The 14,159-nt window shown below is 47.8% G+C and overlaps 1 protein-coding gene across 2 annotated transcripts in view; it reads left to right on the plus strand.

Moving 5' to 3' along the window:
* Positions 1 to 269: 269 nt before the first annotated feature.
* Stxbp1 (syntaxin binding protein 1) overlaps positions 270 to 14,159 on the plus strand; it is a 68,159-nt gene continuing 54,269 nt past the window's right edge. The window contains exon 1 of one of the 2 annotated variants that reach the window (XM_036184806.1): positions 270 to 504. In XM_036184806.1, coding sequence (XP_036040699.1) covers positions 468 to 504 — 37 coding nt within the window. In that variant the 5' untranslated portion in view covers positions 270 to 467. The remainder of the gene's footprint in view (positions 505 to 14,159) is intronic. The other variant, XM_036184807.1, reaches the window with a different exon arrangement.

Genomic DNA, 14,159 nt, shown 5'->3' on the forward strand with positions numbered 1-14,159 from the left:
TGCCCTCGGAGTTCTTTCTGTTAGCAGGGGAAAATGGAAGGCTCCCAGAAAGCAGAAAGAGCATCACAGCCTGTTTTTTGGGATTCCCATGGCCTGGACTGCCAGTGCAGATCTGATGAAGGGGACTTTAGGACCCTGAGGCCGGGCGCGAGGGGAGGACGCCCCGAGCCCATCCGCATCCCGGAGGGCGGGGCTTCACGCCAGGGCCGTGCTGCGATTGGCGGAAGCGGGCGGGTGACGATGACGGCTGGCGCGAGGCCCCGCCCCTGCCTCCCCGCCCCTCCCGCGCGCGCCGGCCGCTAGGCAGCCTCGCTCTGGCCCGAGTCGCGCCCCCGCGCCCAGTCCGCGCGTCAGTCGGTCCCGAGTGCGGCTGCGGGGCGACGGGCTGCAGACAGCGGGGCGCGCGGCCCGGGGGAGGTGACGGTGTCGCGGGAGGAGCGTCGGAGCCCGGAGACTCGCACAACGCCATGGCCCCCATTGGCCTTAAGGCGGTGGTCGGAGAGAGTAAGTGGCATTGGGGTGCTGCCCCGTAGTTCCTGGCCCCTGGCCCGTGGGACCCGTTATCCAGGCGCCGCCCTCCCGGGAGAGAAGCCCCTCGGGCTTCCTGCGGCCAGCAAGCTTCCCGGACTCACGCTTCTCCCCGACCCTCCTCACCCTAGACGCCTCCTCAGTCTCTATTCCTCCATCCCGTCTCCTCTTCACACCTCGCCTTCATAAACCTCCCGTTGTCCTTTTCATCTCCATCACGCCATCTCTCCTTCATCCCATCCCGTCTCCTCTCTCCCTCTTCACCCCAGACGGCGTCTCTCCCTCCCCCACGGCGCCTTTATACCCTCCAGCCCATTAGCCTCCGCTGCAGCATCACCCTGCTGCACCCCAACTCTCCCTACTCTCATTCCTTTTCACCCGTCTCCCTTCCTTGCATTTCCTTCTGCATTTCCAGAGCTCCTGATTCCGCTGCTTTTTTTCCTGTCTCCAGTCCCTCCCTCTTTCCCACCCTCCCTCGTGAATCGTGACGAACGAAGCCTGGCCTGCGTCCTCCTCCCTCCCTCGGTCTCCCGGGATCAGGGCGCTGTCCCCGGCTGCAGAGACCCACCTGGGAGCGGCTGGGCGCGCGCCGCCCGGGCTACCCTGCCAGCTGGGGAGGGGACGCGGGTTTTCCTGCGGCGCTGCTCTCGCTGGGCCGGGGTCGCGGCGATCTCCCCGCCTCCCTTCCCGGGGCTGGATTTCCAGGGCGGGGTCTTAGCGGGGTCCCGAGCCTTCGAAATCCCGAGGGAGAAGGGGAGCGCTTGAGTGTCGGGAGGAGTGGCCCCGCCAGCGCCGCAGTCTGCAGTCTCGCTGCTGGCGGGACTCGGCCCCGGGCGTCGCTGCGGGGAAGATATGATTGTTTATGGGTTTGCGTGAAAGGCACAGCAGACATTTTAAATTCTATTTTTTTTAATTTATTTTTATATTGGATGGTGAGCGTCGACGTGAGGATGGGTTGTGGTTATTTAAGAAGGCGTTCTTAAATAAGATGGATGACCTAGGTAGAAATATAATGCCTCTTCAATATTTTGACACGTCTTTATAATGAAAACGGGTGGGGGTTGCTGTGGCTTTCGCTACTTGCTTTTAGAGTGAGGGAAAACGAAAGTGCCTTTTCCCTGTAGGAGAGGTGGAAATTTACAGTTTCCCCTTTCAGTGAGCCTCTCCTAAGATAGCTTGCCCCCCTCCCCCATCAAATGCAGTGTAACTGTTGAGCTAAGCGACTGCTCTCCTCTTATTCTTTTGAGTGGTATATGGAGGGTATATTCCCTTCTGGTGGAATCTAGCCGTGTACAACATTTCCTAATATACCAGAAGAAATTGTTATAAAAACAAAACCTAAAATGGACTCTTTTTTTTTTTTTTTTTAATGCTCACACTAACACCCATGCTGGGAAGGTTACTTGAACTGTTTTCTGCTTAAGGCTGGGAGGATCCATAGGGATTTGCTAATGTCAACATCTTCATTTTTGCCCATGGGAAAGAAAATGAGGCTTGGAGCAGTTAAATGATTTGCTGAAATCATTGTTAATTAATTTCTTTTTAAAACCTGGTGTCCATTTCCTTGCAACTTAAGAAAAACAACTTCTTTGCTTTCTATATACATAGTTTCCTCTTAGTACCCCTTTTCAAGGGTTAGAGGTGTGGGGTGGAATGTCATGTCTCACTCCTTCCAGGTGTTATATTTGAATGCTACAATTGAAAAATAAAATACAGCCGGGCGGTGGCGCACACTTTTGATCCCAACACTCAGGAGGCAGAGCCAGGTGTATCTATGTGAGTTCAAGGCCAGCCTGGTCTGCAGAGCGAGATCCAGGACAGGCACCAAAAACTACACAGAGAAACCTTGTCTTGAAAAATAAAAAAAAATTTAAAAAAGGAAAAAAAGAAAAAGAAAATACATATTATAGACTGCCCCCATAAGACGGGGTCTCTATAGTCCAGGCTGCTGACCCAGAAGGTACTATGTAGCCTAGACTGGCTTTGAATTTATCTTAATCCTCCTGCCTCAGCTTCACAAATGCTGAGATTATAGGTGTGAGTCATCCTAGGCAGCTTATTTTTTGTTTATTTGAGACAAAGTCTCACTTTGTATCCCTGGCTAGCCTGGTACTTGCTACCCAGAGCAAGCTAGCTTTGAATTCATGGTAATCCTCCTGCCTCAGTCTGCAAAATGCTGGAATTGCAGGCTTGCACCACCATGCCCAGCAGAGATGTCAGGTTTTGCATCCTTTTGCCAAGACCCTGGATTATGTAGCTGTCACCATAACCCTTGTCTTGCCTCTTTTAGAAGTAAGCGTCAAGATTAAAAAAAAAAAAAAAAAATCAGTGTGCAATATGGTCAAATTTTCTCTTGAAACAAAGTGAAACTGCGGTGTACAAAAATAAACCCAATTTTACCAAAAAAATGTGAATGTGTGAACAGGCTTCTATTTCTGTGACAATTGAGTTAGGCATGTGCTTTAGGAAAATACATCTTGAATCCTATCTTAATGCTACCTCCTAATTTTTGGTGGGCTTTCTTTTCGACTTTTTTCTTCCAAAAATTAAGAATGAAATAAAGATGCTTTTTTTCTTGTTTGCTGTCCTGAGGACGGTCTAATGTAGCACAGGTGAGTCTGGGGCTGGCTGAGGACCAGCTAAGTACTGGTCTCTGGCTTCACCCCTGGAGTGTGCTGCCGCTGTCTCATTTTAGACAGTGCTGGGGATTGAACCCTAGAACCTCTCTACCCTCCGAGCTACATCTATAACTAAAGCTGCCTTTGAAAAACCACTACACACCAATTAAAGTGACGCCTTCATAGCCTGGTCCTCTTGATCTGAATTAGCATCCCGTAATCACTGTCTCAGGGTTGCTGGTGCTGAGATCAAACACCATGACTAAAATCAACTTGGGGAGCAAAGTGTTTATTTGGCTTACAACTGTCACATCATCATTGAAGGAAGTCAGGACAAGCAGGAACTTGGAGGCAGGAGCTGATGCAGAGGCCATAGAGGGGTGCTGCTTACTCCTTTCTTACAGAGCCCAGGACCACCAGCCCAGGGGTGGCCCACCCACAGTGGGCTGGGCTCTCCACTTCAATCAGTAATTAAGAAAATGCCCTCCAGGCTTGCCAGCAGCCCCACTGTACAGAGACGTTGTCCTAATTGCGACCTCTCCTCTCTGATGGCTGCAGCAGTTTGTGTCAGGTTGACAGAGACTAGCCAGCACAGCATTTTTCATGATAAGTAAAAAATGGTCTTGCTTGTTTCTGTTTCTTTTGGTTAGGGGAGACCCACATTTGCTGAATGAATGATGTCATTTTGGAGGTGAATAAATGTAGTTTTGAACCCTTGCCTCCCCTATATTCTGCTCCACTCTAAGCCGGAGCCTTGCACATGTGCAGTACCAGCCCCAGTGCCCTCCTGGTCCCTTCAGAGTTGAGCGTCATTGGATAGCCCACAGCTGCAGGTATAAGAAAAGAGGATATGGGTTGACTTGGCGACTTATTCTACGGACATTTAGAGCTTCCTAGGAACTATGGGAGTTTCACAGCTGAAAGCTGAATAAAACATGGGTCTGTGCCAAGCAAGCATGGTGGCATATGGCTTTAATTCCAGCACTTGGGAGGCAGAGGCAGGCAGATCTCTGCAAGTTCCAGGCCAGCCTGGGCTACAGAGTGAGACTCTGTCACAAAATCAACAACATAGGACTAGTTACACTGTTGTGACAGACAGCAGCTTTCTGCTACTTCCCTGCAAGCACACTTTCGGACATACTCATTGGATTGCGCTTATGTGTGTTGGTCTTGCCCAACTAGTTTCGGAAGTTTCTTCGTGGGGAATATATATATAAAGGTGTCTTGCTCTTATGTCTGTCCTCAATGTGTGATTTAGGTGCTGACACCCAGTTCATGTTGCACAAATAACTAAAAAGAAAGAGAATAGACTCAGTAATTAGAATTATGGGGAAAATCCAGACCTTGTGCCAGCTGCGATTCTTGTGGGTCTTATGATACCGTGCCAGCTTTTTAGTGGGGATGAATCCAGGTCCTCATGCTTGCCTAGCCAGGCTTTGCTAGCTGAACTGTCTTCCGAATCTATAGAGCTATTCTCTATCTGTCTGTCTGTCTATCTATCTATTTCAGGGCTCTGGCTTAATTTTTAAAATGACACTCATTACTTGTTTGGGGTGGAAGTGTACCACAGAGCATGTGGAGGTAAGAAGGCTTTCAGGAATCAGCCCCTCCTTTCACCATGTGAGTCCCAGGGATCAAACCCAGGACAGAATTGACTGCAAGTACCCTATTCACTGAGCCATCTTGCTGACCAGGGCTGTGGTTTTTAATTTTTAAAAAACAATTTAGTTTTATTTTGTGTGCATTGGTGTTTTGCCTGCATGTATGTTTGTGTGAAGGTATTGGATCCCCAGAAACTGGAGTTTCAGGCAGTTATGAGCTGCCATGTGGGTGTTGGGAATTGAACCTGGGTCCTCTGGAAGAACAATTAGTGTTCCTTAACCTCTGAGCCATCTCTCCAGCATCCTTTAACTCTTTTTTTAAGATTTATTTTTATTTGTGTGTCCTGAGTATATAGCTGCCTGTGGGATCCTAAAGAGGGTGTCAGGTCCTCTGGAGCTGGATTACAGGTGGTTATGAGCCACCAGGTGGGTGCTGGGAATCAGATGCAGGTTCTCTTGGAAGATCTGTTTTAATAAACAGACAGGTAGACAAACAAAAACAAAGTCCAGCAGTCCGATCTCTTTGAGTTCAAAGCCATCCTGGTCTGCAAAGTGAGTTTCAGGACAGCTAGGCTGCTTAAAAAAAAAAAAAAAAAAAAAAAAAAAACAGAAACAAAAACAAACAAACAAACAAAAAACCAGACACCCCAAGCTGAAACCAACTCCAGATTCTTTCCTGCTGTTCCCTGTGGACAGTTTGCTCCTGCCCTCAGCCCCTGACAATCACTGAACTTCTTCCGTCCCCTTTAGTTCTGTTTCTTCCAGCATGCCACGTCACAGGGTGTCTCCGTGTCACAGGGTTTCTCTGTGTAGCTCTGCCTGTCCTGGAACTCACTCTGTAGACCAGGCTGGCCTCGAACTCAGAGACCTCTCTGCCTCTGCCTCCCGAGTGCTGGGATTAAAGGTGTGCACCACCTCACCCGGCTTTTAAAATGTGATTTCTGGGGCTGGGGAGATGCCTCAGATGGTAAAGTACCTGATGTGTAAGCGTGAGGACCTGAGTTCGGATCCCAGCACCCAGGTGAAAATGGCAGGTCTTATCACACTTGTCTGTAACCCTAGCTAGGAGTGAGTGGATGGAGGAGACAGATGGCTCCCTGGACCGCACTGGCCAACCAGTCTACAAATCTGAGCTGTAGGCCCAGAAACTGTTCTGCAAGTTAAGGTGGATAGTGACAACAGGAGACACTGTTGGCCTCTGACCTCCATTTGTTCACACAAACATGTACTTTAATGCACAGGCATACACACACACACATACACCAAGTATATACATTTTTAAAAACTTTCTTTCATCCAGCATGGTAGTAGTGCATGCTGGCAATCTAAGCACTAGGGAGGCAGAAGCAGGAGGATTGCAGCAAGTTCTAGGCTACACTAAACTGCATGAAAAGTTTGAGGCCATCCAGGACCATGTGAGATCCTACCTCAACTGCCCTGCCCTCCCTAAGTAACATCCTTCATACAGCGTCCTGCATTTCTGTTCTGCCTTAGCTGTTCCTTTCCATCCCTGACTACTGCTCTGTCATGTGGATGCCCCATCCTCCAGATCAAGGACCTTTGAGCTATTTCCAGTTACAGGCAACAACAAGTAAAGGTTTACCCACAGGTTAGAAATTATTGCACGTGTTATTTTATTTTGTGTGTGTATGTGTGCATGTGCACATGCACACCATGGCAATGTGGAAGTCCGGAGTTGCCCTTCTTCTTCCACCTTGTGGGTCCTGGGACCTTAGGGTCATCAGGCTCAATGCCAAGCACCTTTAACACTGAGCCGTTTCACTGGCATATACCCACAGATTTTTATGTAAATGTATCATATGTTTATCTAAATGCCTAGGGTTAGGATTAATGGACTGTATGATAAGTATATGTTTAACTTTGTAAGAAACTGTCATGCAGAATTCTGAAATGGCAGTAACATGTTGTTATTCCAACCTGTGATGCTCAAAATTTCTCCTTGCCAGGCGTGGTGGTATACAACTTTACTGTCCACACTTTGAAGTTTGAGGCCAGCCTGGTCTACATAATAATTTCCAGGCTAACCTGGGCTACATAGTGAGACTGTCTTCTTGTGAGCTGTTGGTATTTTGAGCTAGCCGTCTTGAGAGGCTTTGGTAGCTCACAGTTTGTGTTTGCATTTGCTGAGGGGTTTCCCATGTATTTCTGTGTGTCATTGGTGAAGTTTCCACATCTTTGCATTGTTAACCAGGATGTTTGTTTCCTACCATTGGGTCTTAAAATCTTCAAATAGATACCAAACGTGTGGTTTTCAGACGTCTTCTCGGATCTTGTGGTTTACTCTTGGCATTTTCCAAAGAGCAGGAGTTCTTAATTTTGGTGAAATGTCATTTGTCACGTCTTTCTTATGGGTTCTTTTTGGTTTCCTAAGAAATCTTTTGTCTAGTTAAGTTCACAAAGATTCCCCCAAGTTTTCTTCTAAAAGCCTTTACTGTTTGAGGTGTTTTATTTAGATTTGCTCATTTTGAGTTAATTCTTATACAACATGTGAGGTATGGTCAAGGTTGTTTGTTTTTTTTCCTGTGGTTGAAGGTCTAACTGCCCCTGTACCATTGAACTGTCTTTGTGTGCCTGTTGACTGTCTCCAGTTTAAAGTGCCTGTCCACATAGGGGCTCTTCCATTTTATTCCTTTTCATAATCATTTTGGTTCATTCACTTATCTGCAAGCATTTTAGAATCAGCTTGTTGATTTCTGTTGAAAACTGGAATTTTTATTGGAATTGTGCTGACTCTACAGGTCGGTTTAGGGAGCTTTGACTTTTAACCACTTCCATTTGTTGAGTTTATATAATACTGCCGTATTGCAGTATGTGTACCCAAATTCTTCGTTTTACAAATAAGGGGGCAAACACCATGGTAAGGAGAAGTCCAGAATACAAGGTAAATGTACAATAATTAACTGTGTTTCCCTAAATTAGCAATGAATAATTAGAAAAATGTGAAATAAAAAATACTGTTTATAGAGCTGGGGAGATACGCTCAGTGCTAGGATGTTTATCTTGCATTTGAGAGGCCCAGTGTTAGGTTTCCAGTGTAGCCTTCTGACCACCTAAAAGTGAAGTGCTTAGGTATAAATTTAACAGTATTTGCACGTGTTGAAAACCATAAATCCATGACAAAAGAAATCCTAGAAGGTATAAATAGATAGACCATATTCATGAATCAAGAAATTGTCACATTTATTTTATCTATTTTTTGTTCTCAAATTCTCTTGGTATGTGCATATAACAGCAATTTCTTGGCTGTTTTTAAGTACAACAGTTAACAGTTTTAACAGTATTTAACTAGATTTTTTTTTTTTTACATTTATTTATTTTGTGTCTTTCTCTCTGTGTGCACACCCATGAAGGCAAAGGAGTCAGTTTTCTCCTTCACCGTGTGGAGACTGAACTGGGGTTGTCAGACTTGGGGACAAGCACCTTTACCTGCTGAGCCGACTCGCCAGCCCTCAGACTTAACTTTCTGAAGAGCCCCCAAAGTCACTGCACCGCCCCACCCCAAAGTCACTGCACCACCCCACCACCTCATCTTCCCTCAGCTCGGTGTCTCTCTCCTCCCCTCCTTCCTTCTTTTGACAAGATCTTTCTATTTGTTCCAGGCTAACCTCAGTTCTTAGGCTCAACTATTCCTTCTACCTCCTTTGAATATTTAAAAAAAAAATAAAAACAACTTTCTTGATATAATAATTGTGATTTTATGTCTTTTTAGACATTTATTTTAAATAAAATTATTATTATTATTATTTTGACTTTTTGAGACAGGGTTTCTCTGTGTACCCCTGGCTGTCCTGGAACTCACTCTGTAGACCAGGCTGACCTCGAACTCACAGAGATCCATCTGCCTCTGCCTCCTGAGTGCTGGGGTTAAAGGCGTGTGCCACCATTGCCCGACTGTAAAATCATTTTGGGATGACTTCATTATGTCTTCATTCCCAGTTTATTTTATTTGTTATTATTTACTTATTTAACTTTGAGACAGTGTCTCACTGTGTGGCTCAGGCTGTCCTGGAACTCACAGCAGTTTTCCTGCCTCAGCCTCCTTACTGCTGGGTTTACAGGAGTGCACCACCACACCCAGCTATGTCTGCCTCTCGGCGTTTATTTCTAGATATCATCCTTCTTATTTGAACTGGTTGTCATCTTATCATGGCGTGATACGGTTTCAATTAGGGCAGAACTTCCCTAAGCAGTGGTTTAGGGCCCAAATAGCATCCCTATGTCTCAGTTGTGGAGGTCTATCAACCAAGGGCTTATTGTATTGACTGTCCATTGGAAAGGTTTCCTTCTGGCATTTTTGGCACACAGCACCCTGAGACAAACAGGTGTTTGGAGCTAATGAAGTTTTGTTTTGTTTGTTTGTTTGTTTTTTGTTTTGTTTTTTAGTGAAGTCATTTGGCCACATTTTATAGTTATCCCTGGCAGTTCAGCAGCCCTTGTGGTCCTGAGCTTACCCTAGGAGAACTGTTCTCAGAATATCAGCTTTGAGGCCGATCAGAGGGACCCAGCTCTCCTAAGAGTGTTTGGCTAGAGATTAGGTACTGTGAAGCACTACTGAGCAAGCTCATTCCAGGATGGATCTTATAGTAAGCATCCTTAATATGTTTCCTCTGAGTAAGTGAAGCTGTTGAGCAAGTATTCTGGCCACATATGTGTTAGATAGCTGGTCCACCCTTCCCCTGTCAATCAGTCAGCAGCTCGGTCACCACCACGGCAGCCCAGCCGCTTTGAACAGTTCACAGAGACATAAGGAAACCCTGCCTCAGGAGGCTCTGCCCTAGTCACAACCTCTCCAGACAGCTTGCGAGAAAGAGCTAGAAATGGGCTCTGCTGGGACGAGCCTCTGTGAACCCTACGTGACTCTGGTGAGCTATTCTCAGTTAGGGTTGGAGGGTTGGAGGGGATGTCCCTCTCTAGTGACTAATAATCAGAAAGCTGATGAGCGGTGCAGATGTGAGGCTTGTGATTGGTGGAACCCTGAGCTGTGCACAACCAAGACCATGGATGGTAGAAACTTTGTAAAACATTCCATGCCCACCTTCCAGCTACTTTTATATAAGCAAAGACTTTGTTTTCAGGTCAATCTTTATACAAGACGTGAGGTATGGTCTCACTTTGTTTTCAGTCCAGGAAGCTTCTTTCCTGTGACCCAATGTGGGTATTGCAGCATCAGGCCAGAAAGGCCTCCTCCCAGCAGTCTGTGTTTATGTACAGACTTTGATGTGTAGCCAGCAATGGCCTTGAACTCCTAATCCTCCTGCCTCCACCCTGTGCCGGGATTACAGGTGTGCACCTCCATGCCAGCCCCACTTGTGGCTGTTGTCCTGAGTACTGAGGACTGGGTTGGTGACACTAAGAACAGGTGAAAGTTGGGGCTTTCGCCAAGAGCGGGGGAGCGGCAGCAGCAAGAAAGTAGCTGAGCTCTCGAAAGCAGCTGGGGCCAGAAACTGGGGAGCTGAGATGGGGGGCACTGCTGCGGGAGGAGGGTGGGGCAGAGCCCCGAGCCAAGACTGGAAGTCCTGGGTGCTGGACATGTTCAGAGAGCCACCGATGGCTAAGAGCCGAGGGTTCCTGGCACCTACAGTGAGTTCTGGAGCTGTAACTCCGGCTGCAGTTACCAGCTTTCAAAGCCCAGGGCAATACGCCTCTAACCTGAGCACCTAGAGTTGTAAGTCTTGAGCCAGGAGCCTACCGTAAGCCCCCAACTTTGAAGGGCTAGAGCTTAGTCTGACCTGTAAGTCCCTGGCTTCTGACACCTACAGTCCTGAGCCTCCAGTTCTCTGGGCCCAGAGCTATCAGCCCCCAGGTAGAACTCCATTCATAAGCTGTTGGCACTCAAGGGCTCAGGATGCCAACACCAAGGGAACTTGTCTAGTCATGAGTAGAGCCGTGGAATCCTCATATCAACTGGCCATTGCTGCTTCTGCATCTGGATCCATCTCCTCAGCTTGTCCTTTGATGTCACAAGCACGCTGTGATGCAAGTGCCTACCCACATGCAATAAATGAATGTAATTAAAAAAAAAACAAGCCAAGCAGTGGTGGCCTTTGATCCCAGCACTCTTAAGGCAGAGGCAGGTGGATCTCTGAGTTTGAGGACAGCCTGGGCTACACAGAAAAAGCCTGTCTCAAAGAAACAAACCAAAAAAAAAAAAAGAGAGAGAGAGAGAGAACCAAAACATGAATCAACAATAAGAACAAACCCCCCAGCAGAGCCTGGTTGTGAAGGTGTGGGCTCAACTGGTCTCCAGAAGTCAGTCATTCTGTGGTGGCCTGTGGAGATGTCAGAAAACTTCAGGACACGCCTGGATTTCACTCAGTGGTCTCCGGGGGTCTGGAACCCAGTGCTTTGTCCAGGAAACAACCATATAGGCAGTCTGTTGGTGCTAGAAACTGCGCAGCAAGGTGACAGATGAGGGCTCTGGTCCTCCTGCTTGGCCTCCACCATGCTGGGGTTATAGGCCCGGACCTCCAGGCCCAGTTAGACCTAGTTCTGGTGGGGTCCAGGCTCGTGATGGTAGCACAGCCCTGATCTTCCCTCACTGGGACCCATGGAAACAAATAAGGACAAGGAGCCCTTAAAAGAAGCAGCTATCCGTGCAGAAGGTGGTGCCAGTGGGGCCCGGGTGAGGCAAGCGGAGGAAGAACTGAGGCTGGCAAGAAAGAGGGACCCAGGATAGCTGGGCTGGGGAAGGGGAGACAGAGAGAAGCTGGAGGGGTGCTGGACTTTCTTAGCCTCCTGGGAGACGAAGGGCAAGAGAAACAGCAGGTTTGGGAGAACAGTGACTTCCCTAGGCACCTATTACCACCTCAAGAATGTGCTAAGAGGCAGTGGGCAGGGGCATCAAAGACCGGGGAGAAGTCATGATGGGGGTGCAGGCTGGCGGCCATTAGATGACCTAAGATGTTGGGGACAGTCAGACAGATGAGAGGCTGGGCAATGTGGAGGCAGGGGAAAGACACCGACATTGACAGGTAGGCCCAGCCAGAGCAGCCAGAAGGCTTGGGAGTCAGCAGGGAGGCAGGTCTGTCAGGCAGTGTCTGACTTTTTTTTGACTCACAAGCCCTTGAGCTTAATTCTCAGTGACCTTGAACCAGCTGCAGCTCTTTAGCTTGGGCAAGCCTCCACTTTCCAGTGAGGAGGCTTTGTAGCTGGACACTTGAGGAGAGTCCACCTCTTGGTACTTCCCAAGCATTAGTCAGTCTCTGTCTGTGCTGACCTTATTGCTCCTGGTTGCTTGGAGGAGGAAGTGTGGATGTTCACAATGTGGGGGAGGACAGGGTTTGTACTGTGTGAACATGGCATCAGACCAAGGGACCCTGGCTCTGGGAGGATCTGAGACCCCCCCAGGCTGGACACTGACCCAGAATAGGGACTCAGATTGTTCTGTCTGTTTTGTGGATCAGCTTCTCAGGCCTGTCCTTCTTTGTGACTGTGGGGACAGATAGCACTATACTCATGTCAGCACGGACTCACAAGCAAGAGCCTGAGGACTGTGGCAGTGGGGCAGAAAGGCAGTGTACACTGAGCTTAGACACGGCGTCTGTCGGATTTTCTAGCTGCTTCTGATCCCACAGCCCCATGGTCTTCCTGTAATGGGAGGAGGAATGGAGCTGCTTCTGCCAGGTAGCACAGAGAAGAGGAGTGACCGAGCCCCGGCACTGTCTTCTGAGGTGACTTTTAGTCTTTAGCGTAGCTGGGAGGGAGAAAAGTGAATCATGGGAGCTAAGCAGGGGTCTGCTCTTTAAACGATAAGCCACCGAGGGCAAACCCTGGTAACTGCTCAGCAGGCAACAGTGGCCACCAGACTGGAGTTGTGTGTGCTGTGGCATGAGTACAACATGCACATGCACACAATAAATAAGCAATAAATGTCTACAAAATGACTGTCTACAGACTCATTTCTTTTGGGCGTAAAAGCTGCTGTCTTGGCATTTTAAGATGAAGCGGTCATGCCTCCATGAGTTTCCTAGTTATCTTTCCTTTAGACATTATTATTTTTTAAAGATTTATTTATTTTATTATGTCTGCACATATCCCTGCAGGCCAGAAGAGGGCACCAGATCTCATTACAGATGGTTGTGAGCCACCATGTGGTTGCTGGGAATTGAACTCAGGACCTTTGGAAGAACAAGCAGTGCTCTTAACCTCTGAGCCATCTCTCCAGCCCTCCTTTAGACATTTTTAAGGTGGGTTACCTGCAGGGAAAGCGTCTTCAGTGGCTTCATCAGAGCATCCTCTCTCTGTGGAACTTCAGCTGTTCGGCTGTTCCACATCACGGTGCGCAGACTTCCTTTTCTTTCCAGTTATTGGTCTGGCTTTTACTGGTGTTCTAGGTCTCCTCAAAGTTATCATTCTTTTTTTTTTTTGCTCAAGTTTTTGTTTCTGCTGTTAGAGTCTATCAAAGTTCCAAATAATTTTTTTTTATTACTCCCAAGTCTTGTTTCATGGATGCAGTAATTTTTAGGTCTTTCTCCTTACACACACACACACACACACACACACACACACACACACACCCTGCCTAGTCTCAATTTCTTACATGTTTTTCTTTTTCCTAAGTGAGTGAGTGTGTGTGTGTGTGTGTGTGTGGTAGTTTTGTTTGTTTTAGTGTCTGTTTTCTATGCAGGGAGTTTTCCTCAGATGTACAGCAAACTGTGTTTGTTTGCTTATGATTAAGAGTGGGAGCCGGGTGGTGGTGTCCCGGGCCTTTAACCCCAGCACTAGGGAGGCAGAGGCCTCCTACAAAGCGAGTTCCAGGACAGCCAGGACTGTGACACAGAGAAACCCGTAATGAAAATAAATAAATAAATAGAGACACAGCAATTGGGAGCTTTGAGCCTGTGGGTAGCTGGATTGGATGTGTTGTTGAGGGACTCCCAAAATCAGTGTCTTTTCTTAGACTCAAAGTTCCCAGAAGTCTCCTTCTGCGTAAGAGACCACAGTCTAGTTACAGGAATTCTGGGAACTAACAGGTGAAGAAGGAAGGCGTAGGAAGGGGTTCTTCCTCCTTTTTTATATTTTTTTTCTTTGAGACAGGGTGTCTCTGTGCAGCCCTGGCTGTCCTGGAACTCACTCTGTAGACCAGGCTGGCCTCGAACTCACAGAGATGCTCCTGAGTGCTGGGATCCATGCCTGAAGGGAATCTTGAGCTGTGTATGTGTATCATTTGTTCCTCCCTTCCTGACTTGAGGCCCACACTCCCGTCATGTCTTGGGTCCTCCAGGCCAAGGGGAAGCACCCTTGGTCTGCCCTGCTGGAAGGTAAGTGAGTGCTGGTCATGGACAGTGGTGAAAGGTGCCTAGCATGTAACCGTCTCTCTGAGTCTGCACACGAGCCTGATGGATGTCTTCACAGGTACCGAGTGCTGCCAGCTCCTAATGCCTCTCAGGTC

Source organism: Onychomys torridus, chromosome 4, assembly GCF_903995425.1.
Source record: "Onychomys torridus chromosome 4, mOncTor1.1, whole genome shotgun sequence".
Lineage (NCBI taxonomy): Eukaryota > Metazoa > Chordata > Mammalia > Rodentia > Cricetidae > Onychomys > Onychomys torridus.